We start from the raw sequence: 17,355 nt of genomic DNA, 5'->3' as shown, positions 1-17,355 counted from the left end.
GTGAGTCAATGCTAGGGATCGTGGACAGTTATTCTCCGATCACGAGGAAACAGAATATTTATTGGCAATGAGCGTCTGATAATTCTGTCTGATCGGCCATTCTGCCGGACGCTATAGACTAGTGGCAGTTCGTCAGGGACAACGCACACAGTCTCCACATCGAAATTACATCGAAATTAAATGAGAAAATATGTTTGAAGGGGTCAATTGTGGTTCTCGATACTCCGCATTATGGAGTTTAGTTAGAAATTAAAGATGGCTTAGCACGTAGCAGTAGAATATAAACATAGCCAGTACCCATATATAAGAAATATAAGAAATATAACCAGAACAACCACATCCACCAGGAAAAAAGAGAAAATCAGTCCACTCGTACTTTTGAACGCATCTTGACCAATCGTTAACAACCTCCAAGTGTCAATTGACCCTCCAGTCCAGTCCAGTCCATGCAGGCTGCATCATCCCCCCTGCAGTCTAAGATCTCACCTGCTTAGACGCTCACCGCTGGGAAATTCTTTCCCCCTTCCCCCAAGTGTCTCAAACTTCTTTTGCTTCTGCTTCTGCTTCTTGTGCTTTTCGTGTCCCTTTTTTTGTTTTGAAACGTTTTAATGATTGTTTTTCCGCCAGTCACTCTCTTAATGGCCTTGGATGTTTGAAACGAACTAATTGACTCTGCACGTCTACCCACGCTCTTTTTTGATGAACATCAGCCTATAGAACAACCCTTGATATCAAAAGGGTACCACATTCCTTACATCGAATAACTCGAATTACTCGGAAAAACAACCCACTCTTTTGACGTTTTGTTTACACCTTGTTTACACTTGCTTGGATTGCCGTCGCCTTTTCGCTTCTATTCGAATCTTTTCAATCAATGCTCCAAGTGTGTCCAAATAATGTCTTTTCCCGTTCGCTCGACCTCGCCGCGCGTGCGAAGGGCATTGCACGAGCGTACGCCCTCTCACTCAAATGAAAGATCACCAACCCGGTCATTGCGCATGGTGCCCGATGAAGAGCTTGATATGTACACCACAACGCCATTCCCGACCAAACCCGAGCAGATTTTGTTACCGCTCCCTGGCAAAGGACAACAATACATATCCGACACCGGTTTCAGCTATTCGGATCACCTGGGCCCGTCCACGTCAACATATGCCTCACCGGCTTTCAGCCAAGCACCCAACAGCCCGAGAGATCTCTCAATTGGTAGCTGGGATGTATCCTCCACCGTGGATACCGGTAACTCACCTCCGCAGTTGTGGGATGATGACCCATCCTCTAGCAAGTCGTCGCTGCCAGATGTCTCAGGGAAAGCACCAGACTACGGGTCCGAGAGTTCGGAAGCCGAGTTCTCAGATGACGAGATGATGGTCTTGCCGACGACCACGCCAACGATAAAAGCCGTACTCTCAGAGCCATCCATGTCGCCAAAGTCCTCTGCGGAGTCCGTGACTGACTACTCCAGCCCCATCATCGAACAAATCGGGGCCCCGTCAAGTCCCAACTTTGTGATGTTGGATAACTCAAGTTTCCACCGCCCGGCTACAGCATCATCAGAGTCAGACCAGCGAAGGAACTCGCTCTCTTCGTATAACTCACGAGGAACCGTCGTCAGACATGCCGGCTCCGCACCCTGGTTCCAGAATGCCTTCCAGCCCGCCTCATCCGAGCAATCGAGCTATGGGGCCCGTTCATTCCACTCCAGCCCGCCCACGCAATCTATAGCCTCATTTCACTCGAGCCCGCCGGCACAGTCCATAGCTTCGTTCCGCTCGTCATCCAGGGCACCATCAGGCAGCCGTTCCCAATCAGCGACCTCATCTTCGCGCAGCCTCCGTTCCGCTTCTGACTTGCAGGCAGCCATCGACAATGGCGTGCCTATTCAATACCCACGTATTCGCGCGCCATCGTCTTCAAGCTCCCGCGCCGGCACATCAGTCACATCAGAACGCGACTTCACCCCTGGCCCTGCATCCGGACGTTGCAACCCCCACTTGGCATCAGGACGCTGGAACCCGCATCTATCAACAGTCTCCTCCATCTGGTCGGCCGATGAATCAACCAACCTCGCGGCAGAACCAGCACCAGAGACAGACTCAGACCGCGACATGGCAGAGCCAACCCCACCGCCACCAGCAGCCCTGGCAAAAGAAACAACCCGATCCTCGGTCTGGCTCGTCGAGCCCTCCAACGACAGCGAAGACGAACGCCTCGACAGCCTAACCAAGCTCCCCACCCGCCCAATCTTCTCCCAAAGCCTCTCCTCCGGCTCAAAGCGAAGCAACAGCATCCGCAGCATCCAACGCCCAGGCACGGGCTCAAGCACAATCTTCAACATCCTCCCAACATGGGCAAAGGTCTACTACCTCCGTGAACCAATGGGCCTGAACTCAACCCTCTCCATGGTCGACGGCTCCCGTCCGCCAACCCGTCCCGGAACCTCAAACTCAAGCGTCTTCAACCTCGTCCCAGGACCCCTCAACATCCCCCGTCCCCGCTCTCCAGAACGTCCCCGGACCCCCTCCCCACAACGCCAAGCACTCCCCCAACGCCGTCTGGAAAGTGACCCGCGCGATCCACGCGCCCACTGGGTCCCATCCCCACAACCCGAAGACGGCGAGTTCACGGGGAGCCACCTCCACCGCCTCCGACACAGCTGGTCACCGCATCTCATCCCGGACCGACGTGCCTGCAGCGATCGACAAGTCGATGGCGGCCGCCATCACTCGACTCGCGCCAGGAGCCTGTCCTCGGCCGTCGAAATATCCAGGTCTATTCTTTCTGTCTGGGGTTCATTTTCCCGCCGGCGTGGTGTGTCGCGGCGTTCTTGCCGTTGCCGCCTAAACCCAAGGTTGCGATGGTCGAGTTCGAGGGTTCGGATGTTGGGATGGCGCTTGAGGCTCAGTGTATCAATCTCCAGCAGAGGAGGAGGGATAATGCGCGTTGGTGGAGGAATCTTAATCGATGGATGATTTCCCTTGGGGTTGTTATTCTGGTTGTTATTATTGTGCTGGCGGTTATTGGCACTACTACGGGATTTTAACTGATCTTTTTACGCTCTTACGACTTGGACTTGCAACTTTGAGACTTTCTTTGGTGATCTTTTTCTTTTTTTTCCCCCCTTTCTTTGAGGTTGAGTCCCCTCGACCAGTCGACTGGTTTCTTTTGCTGTTCACTGATACTGCAAACCCTTCTTCTTCTTCTCTTCTTGTGGTCGCTTCTATTCAGCCTTTCATCTTCTTTTCTTCTTTTCCCTTCTCTGGCACATTGCTGTGAACGACTCCACGACTTCAACGCACATAAATATCCTCTTCTGTTACATTTTTCTTGACATTTCGACATTTGCCTGGTGACTTATGGGCTTCATATGGGATTCGATGCATGGCGACTGCCTTTGTTTGCATTTATGCTATACGTCCATGTAATGGATACGTATGTATATGTTTCTTGTTATTTTTGCTTTTTGAATTTGAATTTGAAGGGTTTTATCACATATTCTCTTTTGCTTTTCTCTTCGGTGTTCTGTGTTGTATCATACATTGGTCAATTCACTTATCGTATACTCGACTTCACTGCTCTGCTTGAAAGTAATTGTAACCCAATTCCTATTCCCTAAACCATTCAACACTTGTAACATCTATAGACACAGACCCAGACAAGACCAACCCCAACCGAGTCACCATTAAATAGAATAAAAAGAAAACACTCCTAATTATGTCTTGTAGCAAAGCGGAGTAAACCGAAAAAGCCAACGGCTATTCAACCCCTTCTATCCAATGAAACCATCACACAGTCTCAAAACTGAGTCTACAACTTCCGTCCAATCTTCTGCTCAACAGCAGCCTTCAATTCCTCACCAGTAGGCATCTTCACTGTACTTCCCCGTCTACCACGGGTCTCAATCTCAGCCTTGATCTCAGCAACAGCCTCGTCAAAGTCACGCTCAGGATCATTCGGCAGGCCGAGGTCAGGGGGACGCACGGACTCGGTGCTAGCGGTGCGAGGGACGTGGGGACGGTTGCGGCGCTTCAGCTTGGAGACGAGGTATTTCCTGAGCGGGGAGAAAGAGGCGAAGCCGACTAGGGAGACGACGATGTTGATGATACCGTAGAAGTACACACGGGACCAGACGGTGAAGGAACCATCAAAGTTGAGGATAATGAAAGGAATAACGGTGAAGGAAAGGGTTAGTTGTGTGGCTAGCCAGCTGAGGATGTCGTAGTAGCGCTTGTTTGGTGTTGGCTTGGTGCCGTCCGGTGTGAGGAAGAAGGGGCGCACGTAACGGCGGAAGTCTATTATATGGTTAGTTATGGGAGGGTTAGATCATGGAGGAGACATTTTGGTCGGCTTACTCTTTGCCACAGTCTGAACGAAAGAGCCCAGTACAAAGGTCATGTAGTATCCCGGGTGGAAACCGTGCCAGAGGGCACTGGTAGCGAAAGTAGCCAGGCTGGCGCGGAAGCCGGGTTTCTTGCCCTTGGGAGTGACACGGAGGTAGACGTAGTTGCGCAGCCAGTGGTTGGTGTTCTTGTTCCAGTTGCCCAGATAAGCGTGCGAGTTCTGCGCCGTCTCCATAGCCCAGGGATCGACGTTCTGCAGTCGGTTCCAGAAGACCTTGCCTGTCTTCGGATCAAAGCTGTTGTATCCCATGCCAGATAGGATACAGGCGCCCTCCGTCAGAGCCCAGACACCATAGTACTTGGTACGAGCGGTGAAACCAAGCATGTGCACGGTGAAAATGCGACGCAGGAAGGAATACTGCATGAACTCGTCTGAAAGCACAAAGTCGGTGGTAAAGTATGAGCTCAGTTGGATGAAGGCGAAGATCCAGATCAGTCCAGCAGCAGCCTTCATTGCGGCAGGTCTTCCGCTACGAGGAATCTTGCGCTTCTTTCGGGTAGGTGGCACCTTGGATGGGTCAGTGCCAGGCGGGACTTCGAAGAGCGTAGTGTCGATCCAACGGCGGTAATCCACATATTCAAAAGAAGGACCAGCAAAGAGAGAAGGGAAGAACATGATATAGCCCAAGTAGTCTATAATGCTCGGGAACTTTGTAATAGCAGAGTACTTCTGCGGGTCCGAGAGTTGGTCCTTGGGCAGACGGCCGTCATGAACATTCCAACAGAATGAGGTAAGTTTCATGACCATGACCATCTGCGCTCCAGTAATGTCGACGGCTGACTTTTCGTCTACCCTCTGACGCTCGATGTGGTTAATTGACATGTGTCCCATCAAGAAAAGGAACCCAATCCAAGGCATCAGGGACCCATCCACGTAGTAGGCGATTGCATAGGTGGCCGCGGCACTGTATAGGAGGGTGCGAAGACCATCCCAGAGGTCGAAGAGTCCGACAATATAGAACAATGACACGGCGATAATGAAGACATTCTTTTTCCAGGGTTGACCGTCGGGGATACGTTTGAGGAGGGCGGCCAGTGGGTAGGAGAGGAGGAACGAGCCGATCAGCTTGACTGGAGCTGGTCAGAAATTGCTAGTAATGTCGGGAGCTTATGGAAAAGGAAGATCGTACGCTCATCAGTCGATGCGCCAGTGAGTTTGGCTGGCACCTCGAATACTGCGGGGAGAAGTGTTAGTGACCGAGGAGCTTCCAGCTATTTAGGGAGTTGACTTACTCTGGTCTACATAGGGCAACATATTGTTGGCCTTGTAGAAAGAGAACAAAACAGACAAAACAGAAAGAAGAATAAGAAAACAGATGAGAGCAGAGAAGAAAAGAAAAAAGAAGCAAAGGAAAAAAAAAGGGCGAGAGAAGAAAAACAGCTTGTCATGTGGAAAGTGGAATTTCCCCCAACAACTTCCCGCTCCACATTCAACCCCTCGATCTTCAACAGCTTCAACAGCTTACAGCTTAAACAGCTTCCATAATATAAGCCAACACTTTGAGACATATCCCCTGGTGAAATATCCCATCATGGATGTCGTCGCGGCTGCCTCGGGGTACATCTCCAAGATGGTCACCGTGGGTGAGTCCGGGGCTTCGTCATCCAAGATGAAGATCTTGCTTCTTGATAGTGAGACAGTGGGTGATTTTACCCTGATAGCAATATACTGATTTCGATCGCTAACTCCTATGGTCACAGGTCCCTATTGTTTCGACCGCCATTACCCAATCCGCCCTTCTTAATCATGAGGTCTACCTCATCGACCGCTTGGACAATGCCGCGCGCGAGAAGATGCGACATCTGCGATGCCTCTGCTTCGTGCGCCCATCACCTACCTCTATTCAGTTTTTGATTGACGAGCTTCGAGAACCTAAATACGGCGAATATTACATCTACCTTAGCAACATCATCCGAAAATCCGCCCTTGAGCGGCTGGCAGAAGCGGATAGTCACGAGGTTGTCCAGACCGTCCAGGAACAGTTCGCCGACTTCCTCGTCATCAACCCGGACCTTTGCTCTTTAGGGATGGGTTTCCCATTGCAACGGTTATGGAGCCATTCGCCGGACTTATGGAACCCAGATTCACTACAAAGAGCCACAGAGGGGGTCCTGGCCTTGCTCCTCGCTTTGAAGAAGAACCCGCTTATTCGCTACGAGAAGAACAGTCTACTGGCCCGGAAATTGGCCACAGAGGTCCGATACCACATCACGCAGGAGGAGCAGCTATTTAACTTCCGCCGGACGGATACACCGCCTATCCTGCTCGTTCTTGACCGCCGCGATGATCCCATCACCCCGTTGCTGACCCAGTGGACGTATCAGGCCATGGTGCATGAGATGCTTGGCATCAACAATGGCCGCGTGGATCTACAGGATGTGCCAGACATCCGACCAGAACTGAAAGAGATTGTCTTGGCTCAGGACCAGGACCCGTTCTTCAAGAAGAATATGTACCAGAACTTTGGTGATCTGGGCCAAAACATTAAAGAATATGTGGAGCAGTACCAAACCAAAACTCAAAGCACTGCGAATATCGAGTCCATTGCGGACATGAAACGTTTTGTGGAGGATTATCCCGAATTCCGCAAGCTGGCAGGTAATGTGAGCAAGCATGTTACCCTGGTGGGCGAACTCAGTCGGCGCGTCGGCGAGGATACCCTTCTTGACGTGAGCGAGTTGGAGCAGAGCTTGGCATGCAATGATAACCACTCCAATGATCTCAAGGTATGTCCACAGGTTGAACTGATTATGTTTTGCTCATGAACTCACTCTTTTCCAGTCACTACAACGGATCATCGGGCTGCCAAATGTGCCCTCAGATAATAAGCTGCGCCTGGTGGCTCTCTATGCCCTTCGCTACGAGAAGCAACCCAACAATGCGCTGCCAATCCTCCTTGATCTCCTCGTCACAGCGGGCGAAGTCTCATCTAACCGCGTAAATATCATCCCCAAGCTCCTCGCCTATCACCACTCCCTCCAAGCCCCACCAGTCGCAGGTGGGTTCTCCGACCTCTTTGAATCAACGTCCTTCTTCTCCGGCGCTAGCAGCCGCTTCAAGGGCCTTAAAGGTGTGGAGAATGTCTACACGCAACACTCCCCCCGACTGGAAGTGACTCTCCAAAATCTCATCAAAGGCCGCCTGAAGGAACTGCAATACCCCTTCCTCGAGGGCAGTGGACACACGCGTGACAAGCCGCAAGACATCATCATCTTTATGGTTGGCGGCACCACATACGAGGAGGCCAAGATGGTAGCGCAGGTCAATGCCAGCTCCCCGGGTGTGCGAGTAGTTCTAGGCGGCACTTCCATTCACAATAGTACAACCTTCTTGGAAGAGGTTGACGATGCAGTAAGTAGCTGGCCAGAACCAGGACCTTCGACAGCTGCAGGACGGCTGCGACGGGAGGTGGGACGATAATTGTGTTTTAGTGTATATGGATAATGGAATAGCATTATGTCGAATAAGGCCTGCAATGAGAGTCAATTTCAATAGAAACTAGAAAAGAGAGCATTTGATGGCAATTTATTTTCGTCTGTGTCGCTGTCGCCTTCCGTATGAAGAGAGAACCCCAAATGCGGAGAGATTCATCTCCCTCTTTCTCCCCTCACCTGAGCCCACATCATGGAGCAGACATCCCCAAAAGGAGGGCCTTCCTCTCCAGCACCACGCGAACCAAAACTCCATCTCCCTTCAACAACCGATCCACCGGGCCCCCAGAATCCCGCCAAACCCCTCGTATGGCTGGTATACAACCCCTCCCGCACAAAAACCACCAACACACTTAACACATCTCAGATCTTCGGCGCAACCGGCCACATGGGCCGCTCCTTAGTAAAAACCGCCCTCACAAACAATGACCTAGTAGCAGCCGTCGGACGGACATACGAGAACAGCCCCGCAGCAATGAAAGAGCTCGAATCCGCCAACTGCATCGGACTCCTCTGCGACGTACGAGCACGCGAGACCGTAAAACGCGTGATAGACCAGACAATCGCGCACTTCGGCCGAATCGACATAATCGCAAACTGCTCCGGCTACGGCGTCATCGGCGCCTGCGAAGACCAAGATGAATTCGACATCCGCAACCAATTCGAAACAAACTTCACAGGAACCCTGAACATGATCCAGCTGTCGCTGCCGCATTTCCGCCAGCGTCGCGCGGGCAGATATCTCATTTTCAGCTCGACGTCTGGTGCTCTCGGCGTGCCCGGGCTTGGACCTTACTGCGCCTCTAAATACGCTGTCGAGGGCTTGATGGAGAGTATGCTGTATGAGGTGGATAGTTTTAATATTAAGGGTACGCTTGTTGAACCGGGTCATATGCGTCGGGACGATATTGGGGATTTGGTTTCTTCGTCTGCGCTTGCTCCGAACCCCTCTGAACATCAGCTTTCGTCGCCTTTGCCGCTGTACGGTCATTTCTTGGTTAAGCCGCCCAGTGAGCCGTATAATACGACTACGTCGCCGGCGGCGCATGCGCGTCGGATGCTCATGTGGTTGGGTGATAAGCAGCCTGCTAGTGCGGTTAAGGCGGCGCATTTGGTCTGGCAGCTTGGGCATTGCTCTTACCCGCCTCTGAGGCTGATTCTGGGTACGTATGCTGTTGAGAGTGTACGGGATCGGTTGAAGTGTATTATTGAGGAGATTGAAGATTGGAAGTATCTCAGTTTTCCGACGGGTGAGACGCAGGCGGCTGGAGGACGTGAGAGATCTTCTGCCCAGGAGGGGGGTGAAGGGAATGAATTGGGCAACGGATGATTTTGTCCTTGTTAACGTCTTATAAGTCTTACATGATACCCCGGAGGATTCCAATAGTTAGTTGACTAGTTAACAGTCCATACCTAGGACCTAGGCATTTAATTGGATGCTACCCGAAGGACAAACTCCCGAACTGGCTATAGTATCTGGCTATAGCAACATGAAAGTGAAAATGAAATTTCATCAGGCTATGGATAAGGGTATAGCAACGCAAAAGAGAAAACAAAACAAAACAAAAAGAATTCTAGTCAAGGCTCTCAAAGCTCAAAGCCGCTTCATTGACTTGGTCAATGCACCCATAAGGTCAGGTCCCTCACAATTGACCAATACCCAGAAAGATGACAACCTTGTGCTGGCGGGAGAGTCACGCGATGTCATCTTTGATGGGACCGAGATGAGGAATGTTGGGGTCAGATTTGCTGAGATAGATAGAGAAGTTCAAAAGGATATCACCGCCAGGATATTTTGTTTCGCTCATCTTCCCACATTGGAAGGTTGCGGTGACATCCAGCGACGACATGGAGATGTGTTGTCGTCAATAATCGATGAACCAGGTCGTTTATGGACTTGATTTAGAGCCAGGCGGAAAGCCGAACATCATTCGAGCAAAGGTCAGTTCGACACGCAGACCAATACAAGGTGGGCAGCTTTCCTGGTCCGTGCTCCGGTGCCCAGATGGGCCGCCTTGACGTCTTTCTGATTTGAGGCTGGTTGGTTTCCCTCAGCTTTCGTGACTCGCGTGACCATTGTGTCTCGGTAAGCTCTCTCGAGGAGGGCTTCATCGGGTGGCCCATGGCATCTTTGTCGCTTCTCAGCCGCCACAGTGTCATTCAAGCCTTCCCCCAGCACGTTTCTTTGGCGCTTGAGGACGCGGAGTGTCGAGCCAGCGAATCGAAGCTTAGATCGATACCATTTGCATCGAAAATGGTGACAAGTCTCTGGCCAACTCTCTCTTGGAAACGGCCCTTCAGGCGGTATTCACTTCCACATCTAACGTGTCCCTCGGCTGGATCATTCAGAGTCGGGACCACGTGGTGCTTCCAAGGTCGTGTCATGTCCTGGTTAAAGGAGGCCCAGCGTGCCAATCGACCCACGTACTTGACTTTGTGGATAGCACTTGAATTGTTATTGATGGGCCTGTCTTTGGATCAGGCGGAGATTTCTGGAGGAGCTTGCTTGACAGGAGTAGACATTTTGTGTTTGGTAATTCTCTCAGTTTAGAAAGAAAGTGAAGCTAGGCTAACCAGATGCCTAGGTATTCAGGGTTCAAGTTGGAGTCTGTACTCGGCGTTCTCGAGAGCCCTGTTGGCGTTGGCTTCATCGAGTTTGGCTTGGATCTCGGTAATGTAATTTGATTCATCCTCTAATTGTGCAACTTTTGATGCAAGGAAGTCTCAGTTGACCGAGAGCTGAGAGATTTGGGAGCTCTTGGACGCTGTGACAGTTTTTGATGGGCGATCTCAGGGATTGTCATCCCTGACAGTGATTGGGATGATGAATGGAGATGAGAAAGTGGAGAAGTGGGAAAGAGCTATTTAAGGAAATGGCACGTGATTGAGTTTTATATAGTTGGGAATAGCTTCATCTTCATGTCTATTTTAAGAATATGACCGCACTCATATAGTTGAGTCTTTTTTAGTCTCTTCTTTGGTCTTGTCTTGTCTCCTTTTTTTGGTGTCTTTTCGAGTGTCTTCTTTCCTATCTTAGTGTAGCGAGTTACATTACGAGAAGAATATGGTCCCAGAAACGGTTGGACAGTAACCGATCGCCATTTTCAAGAAGCGTCCTATAGTAGACATAGAATATATGGCCTCATATATAAAGATAAAACGTCCCTTTCGTTAGCCGATGCACACGATGTATGATGGCTGTGTTTCTATAACTAAGTTGGACACCCGGAATGTAGAATGCTTTAACCCGAGGGTGCCCCGGTTAAGATTGCAGACTCAGCCGAGCAGGTGTATAACGGGCCAGAGGCCAATCGGAAGTAACCTATATAGATCAGACCCCTATAAGACCTATCTACTTCGTAGAGCTAATTTCAATAAGAGATTATACCGATCCGGCCGGAAACACAGAACCTTTATATGTCTGGGCATCGTTATTATAGATGTCCCTCCTTCAAATGTATATCGAGATGATGAGAAAGTACGTTTGAGATAGATCAATTGGTACTAAACGAATCCTCGAAGGATTTATAGTGGTCTGCACATACGCGTGGCGCTGCTCGTCCGCTACTTCCTTAGTACTCCGTGGCCTGTCTTTTATACTTAGACCCCCCTTCATCGGTCTACCTCTCCTTATCTTCGAACACTCACTATGACACGAGTTCTCCGCGTATTCAAAGTCTTTCACCATGGATTCCAGGGAAATGTACTCGACTTTATCCCTATGAGATTATAGTGCTGACACACTTACTAGCAATGTCGACGTTTTGGTTATCGGTGCTGGCCCGACTGGTCTGGGCACTGGCCAAGCGTCTGCAGCAGATGGTAAGGTTGAATTAGAATATCAAAGCTGGAGAATATTACCCAGCTGCTGACAGAATTTAGAAAAGCGCCTCGTGGTTAATCATTGACTCGGTCGAAACCCCCGGCGGACTGGCCTCCACTGACATTACTCCAGAGGGCTTCGTAAGTCACTGTAACGAGGAAAGCATAACATGATCGGATAGTAATTGCTGTGCAGTTATTCGGCGTCGGTGAACATGTTATCTTCTCCCACTACAAGTATTTTGACGACTGCCTCAATGAAGCCCTTCCCAAAGCCGAGGATTGGTACGAGCATCAACGTGTCTCCTTTGTCCGCTACGAGGGGCGCTGGGTCTCCTACCGTTCCAGAACAACATTTCCGTCTTGCCCAAGAAGGAGCAGGTCAAGTGCATTACCAGTCTGATGGACGCGGCCCTGGAGGCTCGTGCCCGTCCGGCCAGCGACAAACCCGCCAACCTCGACGTCCCGTAATGTCGGCGAGCGACCGAACGAGATCTCCATGCGTCCGTACAACTTTAAGGTCTGGGCTGTGCCCCTAAGCAAGATGACCGCTATCTGGCTTGGTGAGCGTATGGTCGCCCCTAACCTGAAGCTGTTGACTAGTAATGTCATCCTTAACAAGGTGGCTGGCAACTGGGGACCTAATGCCACTTTCAACTGGATGCCTGGTCTTGGGCCCGCCGTTCTGGGAGAAAGTTCATTCCAAAATATGGCTGTCAAGCGAAGCCATATCTGGACCAAGCTGGGAATGCTGGCTAACGCGGGAGCCGGAGGAGCAGATGGCAGCCAGATTGTGCTGTTCCTCCAGGGTGCTTTGGCCAACATGTCTTCGTTGTGGGTGGAACATGCTGCGCAGGAGACGAGAGCATTGCGCAATGGTTCAGCGGAGAAAGGTTTTCTGTATAGGCAGTGTTGCGGACTGTGCGCCCTTCACCCTAATGGATCTCACCGTCAGATTCCCCTCCCCCATGGGATAGAGTAATTTTACGACTTCCTCGAGCCTTCGTCTGCAGCTCCGCAATGACATAATTCAGGATCCTAGATCTGTCAGGAAAGAACGGAAGAATCCACTCCGACCAGGAAAGACTATACTCTTTGCCTTATGGTGGGGCTGGACCTCGTGGGGGCAATATTACCGTATTCGGAAAGTTGCGGCGCATTGTGGGCCTTCCCCCACGTTTCAACGTTCCCTTATGGGGACAATACTACCGTATTATGAAGGTTGCGACATATTTTGCTGCGAATGGATGGGGACTGAAACTTTGGATCCGCAAATAAATCGCCCACTTGTTACTCAGTTAGGTAAAAAGAGTTATCAAGTCGACATGTCTCGGGTCACCGGGCAAGTTTCCCTGACGGACCCGAACTTCGCCTGATCTCACGCGGGGCCACTTACTGTAGGCTATGCGATATGTTTCTGTTGACATCAGTCCAGGCGAAGACCCTCCTAACTATAGAAAGGGTCCCATTTATAAACTCTTTCTCGCGTCCTGCGTGATTCACTCCGAAAGTGTAGCATAAAGCCACAGGTCCCTACACTTCGGTCTCCCACTACCATCATCTTCCATCACAACCAATATGGCACCTTCGACTCATTTCAAGCTTAATACCGGCGCCCAGATTCCCACCGTGGGACTTGGTACGATACAAAGCGCTGGTTTCTGCGGGCCTTAGCGATTTTTTGCTGACAAGAGATACAGGCACTTGGAGATCTGAACCTGGTCAGGTACGTCAAGCAGTCTCGTTCGCCCTCAAGAACGGATATAGTCACATTGATGCTGCATTGTAAGATTCCCATGTCACTTTTGTAGCGCATACTCTTGGCTAACAAATTATAGGATATACGGTGCGTTGTAACAAAGAAAAACAAGCAAGTTTTTGGGGTCTAACGCTCTAACGAGATAACTAGGAAACGAGCATGAAGTCGGCCAGGGTATCAAGGATAGTGGTGTCCCCCGCGAAAACATTTTCATCACCAGCAAGCTGTGGAACACCCACCAGCCCAATGTTGGGGAAGGTCTCCAAAAGACACTTGACGCTCTCAGGGACGGATTACCTCGATCTCTACGTAAATTAACCCTTTCCCTCTTTTGGGCAGACGCGGCACGCCTGTCGACAGCTCGGCTAACATAACATCAGCTCATCCACTGGCCAGTCCGACTTGTTCCTGTAAGTCACTCCGCTATTTCCCTCCATCGGACATAAGTATGGCTAACTTGAACGCACAGAACGAGTCGAGCGCCCTTCTCCCAGTCAATCCCGATGGCACGCGATCTGTCGACCGGTCCTGGGACCAGAGTGAGACCTGGCGCCAAATGGAAGACGTATACAAGGCCGGCAAAGTGAAGGCGATCGGCGTGGCCAACTGGTCGATTCCCTACCTAGAGGAGCTGAAAAAGAAGTGGACCGTGGTCCCTGCTGTCAACCAAGTCGAGTTACACCCTTTCCTTCCTCAGCACGCACTGAAGGATTGGTGTGACAAGCATGGAATCCTCCTCGAGGCGTATTCACCACTTGGTTCCGAAGGTAAGTGCTCCTTCGCACGCTATGTGGAGTTTCCATAAGATGTAACGCTAGCTAATCTGGGTTGGTTTCAGGTGCTCCGCTCATGTCTGATCCCGCAATTCAGGAGATCGCTAATAAGAATGATGTTTCACCCGCTACTATACTCATCAGCTACCACGTCAACAGAGGCGTTGTTGTACTGCCCAAGTCTATTAGCGAAAATCGAATCGTGAGCAACAGACAAGTCATCCCTCTTTCACGCGAGGATATGGATGTGCTGAACGGCCTGGCTGCACAAGGAAAGGCGAAGCGTATCAATACGCCTCTGTTTGGATGGGATCTCGGTTTCGATGACTGGTACAAGCAGTGAAGTCCCCAGATTTGGATATGGAGTACAATCCTTTATGGGAAATGCCACTTTTTATAGACTGAAAAGGAGATTGAGATGTAGATAGTGAAATTTGCTGATCGCTAAAACCTCCAGGGCTGTCCTGCCTGAAATCGAAGAAATAGAATGTAATCCAATCGGGTTCCTGTGTCTCCCACAGCGAGTGGCAGAGTACATGCAGCGATCGAAGAAGTGAAAATAAAGAAGTGAAATCACTCGTGCTGAAATGATAAGAAATCTTTGTCTAGTTTCCCTCTCTGCTCCTTGGGACGCAGATCAAGTCGCTAAGATTCTTTAACACAGATGATGAAACTGCACTGCGAGATCCTTCGATTCCCCCAGAAACATCTCAGCGCGTGTTTCTTATTTACGAAATCCTAGTTGATGAACAAAAACTCGGTCTTTTAAAGGAACAATATATTTCATCTACCTAGGTATGAAACCTAGACTTTGTAAGGAGGTGGGGAAATGCCCTCCTTCAGCGCTTTCAATCTCAAAGCCAATAATTTGGAGGCATACCGAGTCATTGGAAGGAAACCAACCATGATCCACATGTTCGGCACTCCCGTCTCCCGGTAGGCCGTCTTGTACTCGCCTTCCTCATCAATACCCCAAATAGGTCCGCATTGGCTGGCAATCTTCTCACCCAAAGTGGCTCGAATGGAGTCGATGGTGTTCGTAAATCCCGTGGCAAACACAACTAGGTCAAACTCCTTCTCACGGCCCCCGTTCAAGATCACCTTATCTTCGGTGAACTTCTCAATGAAGCCTGGCTCTACCTTGATGTTGCCATTGATAATTTCCTCGCAAGCACCGGCATCGAAGTAGAATCCACCGTTCCGCGTCTGACCTAGTGTGAAGTTGCCAGTATCACGCTGGCCGCGCCATGTTCGCAGTCCTCGAGCGTTAAGAGCTTCGAGCAGGGGCCTGTCGAGATCCTCAAGAACCTTAGCGGTGCGCCTGGCAAGTTCCTCGCCAGGTCCAACTGGGGTAGAGAACATGAGGCGATCCTGCACTTCCATATCGGGGAGATGGCCATTCACGTCGGGTGCGTAACCTCCAAGCATGCGTGGAACAGAATGGGTCAAAGACATGACGTAAGTCGGTGACCGTTGGAGGAGGGTCACATCAATCCCCAGGCGGGCGCACTCGTAAGCTGTGTCAAAGCCCGAGGACGAGGTACCGACGACGCAGACCTTCTTTCCTACAAAGTCACGAGCACTCGTGTGGGCGCTGGAGTGACGGATCACGCCCTGGAAGTCAGCCATGCCAGGCACGGCCGGGGTGGAAGGGACGCCACATAGCGACGTGGCTATGATGAGTTGCTTAGGGTGCAGCGTGCGAGTCTCCTTTCCCTCCTTGTTGATTACAACGGTCCACTTACCCTCGGCGTCCTGCTCAGCATTCACAATCTCCGATTTGGTCCAGACATTGAGCTCCAGAGCGGAGGCATACCACTTCATGTATAGACCCTGCTTTTGAGCCGGGGTATAAGTGGGCCAATGCTGAGGGTAATTGAAATATGGCAAGGCATCGGGCCAGTGTGGGAAGTGCAGTGAAAGATACTCGTAACGCTTCTTCCAGATATCTCCGATTTCGTCGCTGCGTTCGATGATCAGGTGTTCCATACCAAGGACCTTCAAGCGCGCTGCCATAGCGAGACCACTAGTAGAAATAATTTAGCACTATATCATGGACCTCACTTGCATGGGTTCTTACTTTTGACCACCACCGATGATCAGCACCTCGGGGTCAACAGTGTTGATGGCCTCGGATCTCTGACTCTCCCAGCTAGTGATACCGGTCATGTGCCCATCTGGTGCGGCCTGCTCAGGGAACTGCTTGAGGCTCTCGGCAACAGTATGCATGGTGTAAATCCTCCAGCCATCTTGAGTGAGTACTGCATTGATGACGGCCGAAGCAAGGACTATTTCAGTCTCGAAGGATACAACAAATTGCAGCTGAGAGAAGTCGGGGTAAGGGCGAGACACCGAAGGTGCAGGCTCGATAAAATTGAAATTCCTAGCCTTGGTTTGAGGCAAAAGGTCGGTAGCGGCTTTTAAGATGGCCTCTCTAAAGTTGAATGTGCGGAAGTCCCAGGAGAATGAGAGCTTGTCACGCCACACGCCTGTACACCCGAGGTCAGCTAAAATTGAGATTGCGGCGCCTTGTTTACGAAGGATCTCACCATAATCGAGGAACAGCCCCGCGAAACCTTGCGCATCTCCCTCCGATGTGGCTGCAGAGAGATGGGCAACGATGCCCTCGGCCTCCTTTTGAGCATCACAATTGGTGGGGATCTTAACGGCTAAAATGTCGGTAGTGGGGAGACTGTGGTTGTACTTGAAGTCGTACATGAAGTCGTCCGCTACAGGCTTTGGGACCTGGTCGTGGTTGAGCACCGCGCTTTCAGACAGGAGGCTAGGCTTAGAGACGGGTTTGGCGCCAGCGGACTCTTGAATGTAAGGTGCCATTTTCTCTTATTATGATGGGAGTGATGCTGAAAAGGTGCCTCGTAACCAATGTTCACAGTCTGATCTCGCGAAGATTCGAATGATATCTACACTGTTCAACGACCGAACGATTGAATGATCTATATATCTACTACATATCATATCTACTATGTGTCCACAAAATGAGAAGTTGATCAACTCAAATCTCCGAATCGGGAAAGTGCCGCCGCATTTCAACCGTATTTAGTCTTATATCACACCCCGCACGATTGACTGGTCAACTCCTTAATCCTTGACTTGCTGTTTCTGGATATGCCCGGCGATGATATACCCTCGTGGCAAGATTCGCCGATAT

The 17,355-nt window shown here is 50.6% G+C and overlaps 8 protein-coding genes across 8 annotated transcripts; 5 read left to right on the top strand and 3 right to left on the bottom strand.

Annotated features, from left to right (window-relative positions):
• Positions 1-896: 896 nt before the first annotated feature.
• N7519_007702 (putative serine-rich protein) lies at positions 897-3,043 on the top strand (the record flags this gene model as incomplete). The annotated part of the gene is made up of 2 exons (XM_057294478.1): positions 897-2,659; positions 2,707-3,043. 2 exons carry the CDS (start codon positions 897-899, stop codon positions 3,041-3,043), a joined length of 2,100 nt encoding a protein of 699 aa, XP_057149289.1.
• A 764-nt stretch (positions 3,044-3,807) lies between these two features.
• N7519_007701 (lysophospholipid acyltransferase) lies at positions 3,808-5,655 on the bottom strand (the record flags this gene model as incomplete). The annotated part of the gene is made up of 4 exons (XM_057294477.1): positions 3,808-4,292; positions 4,353-5,471; positions 5,531-5,575; positions 5,634-5,655. 4 exons carry the CDS (start codon positions 5,653-5,655, stop codon positions 3,808-3,810), a joined length of 1,671 nt encoding a protein of 556 aa, XP_057149288.1.
• A 277-nt stretch (positions 5,656-5,932) lies between these two features.
• Positions 5,933-7,821, top strand: N7519_007700 (Sec1 family protein; the record flags this gene model as incomplete). The annotated part of the gene is made up of 3 exons (XM_057294476.1): positions 5,933-6,040; positions 6,102-7,127; positions 7,183-7,821. The coding sequence occupies 3 exons, from the start codon at positions 5,933-5,935 to the stop codon at positions 7,819-7,821; spliced, it is 1,773 nt and encodes a 590-aa protein (XP_057149287.1).
• A 204-nt stretch (positions 7,822-8,025) lies between these two features.
• Positions 8,026-9,162, top strand: N7519_007699 (SDR family oxidoreductase; the record flags this gene model as incomplete). Its single annotated transcript, XM_057294475.1, has 1 exon — positions 8,026-9,162. One exon carries the CDS (start codon positions 8,026-8,028, stop codon positions 9,160-9,162), a length of 1,137 nt encoding a protein of 378 aa, XP_057149286.1.
• An 830-nt stretch (positions 9,163-9,992) lies between these two features.
• N7519_007698 (uncharacterized protein) lies at positions 9,993-10,217 on the bottom strand (the record flags this gene model as incomplete). Its single annotated transcript, XM_057294474.1, has 1 exon — positions 9,993-10,217. One exon carries the CDS (start codon positions 10,215-10,217, stop codon positions 9,993-9,995), a length of 225 nt encoding a protein of 74 aa, XP_057149285.1.
• A 1,368-nt stretch (positions 10,218-11,585) lies between these two features.
• Positions 11,586-12,636, top strand: N7519_007697 (uncharacterized protein; the record flags this gene model as incomplete). The annotated part of the gene is made up of 4 exons (XM_057294473.1): positions 11,586-11,654; positions 11,715-11,795; positions 11,851-11,939; positions 12,075-12,636. The coding sequence occupies 4 exons, from the start codon at positions 11,586-11,588 to the stop codon at positions 12,634-12,636; spliced, it is 801 nt and encodes a 266-aa protein (XP_057149284.1).
• Positions 12,637-13,232: 596 nt separating this feature from the next.
• N7519_007696 (putative glycerol dehydrogenase (GCY1)) lies at positions 13,233-14,529 on the top strand (the record flags this gene model as incomplete). The annotated part of the gene is made up of 7 exons (XM_057294472.1): positions 13,233-13,293; positions 13,355-13,439; positions 13,493-13,500; positions 13,564-13,722; positions 13,810-13,823; positions 13,883-14,180; positions 14,252-14,529. The coding sequence occupies 7 exons, from the start codon at positions 13,233-13,235 to the stop codon at positions 14,527-14,529; spliced, it is 903 nt and encodes a 300-aa protein (XP_057149283.1).
• A 461-nt stretch (positions 14,530-14,990) lies between these two features.
• On the bottom strand, positions 14,991-17,021 carry N7519_007695 (flavin-containing monooxygenase; the record flags this gene model as incomplete). The annotated part of the gene is made up of 2 exons (XM_057294471.1): positions 14,991-16,212; positions 16,267-17,021. 2 exons carry the CDS (start codon positions 17,019-17,021, stop codon positions 14,991-14,993), a joined length of 1,977 nt encoding a protein of 658 aa, XP_057149282.1.
• Between the last annotated feature and the right edge of the window lie 334 nt (positions 17,022-17,355).

This window comes from Penicillium mononematosum (genome assembly GCF_028829835.1).
Source record: "Penicillium mononematosum strain IBT 11891 chromosome Unknown utg000003l:1.0-8172316.0:1.0-8177699.0, whole genome shotgun sequence".
Classification (NCBI taxonomy): domain Eukaryota; kingdom Fungi; phylum Ascomycota; class Eurotiomycetes; order Eurotiales; family Aspergillaceae; genus Penicillium; species Penicillium mononematosum.
The sequence above is the reverse complement of the archived record's forward strand: the minus strand, read 5'-3'. Positions and strand labels throughout refer to the sequence as shown.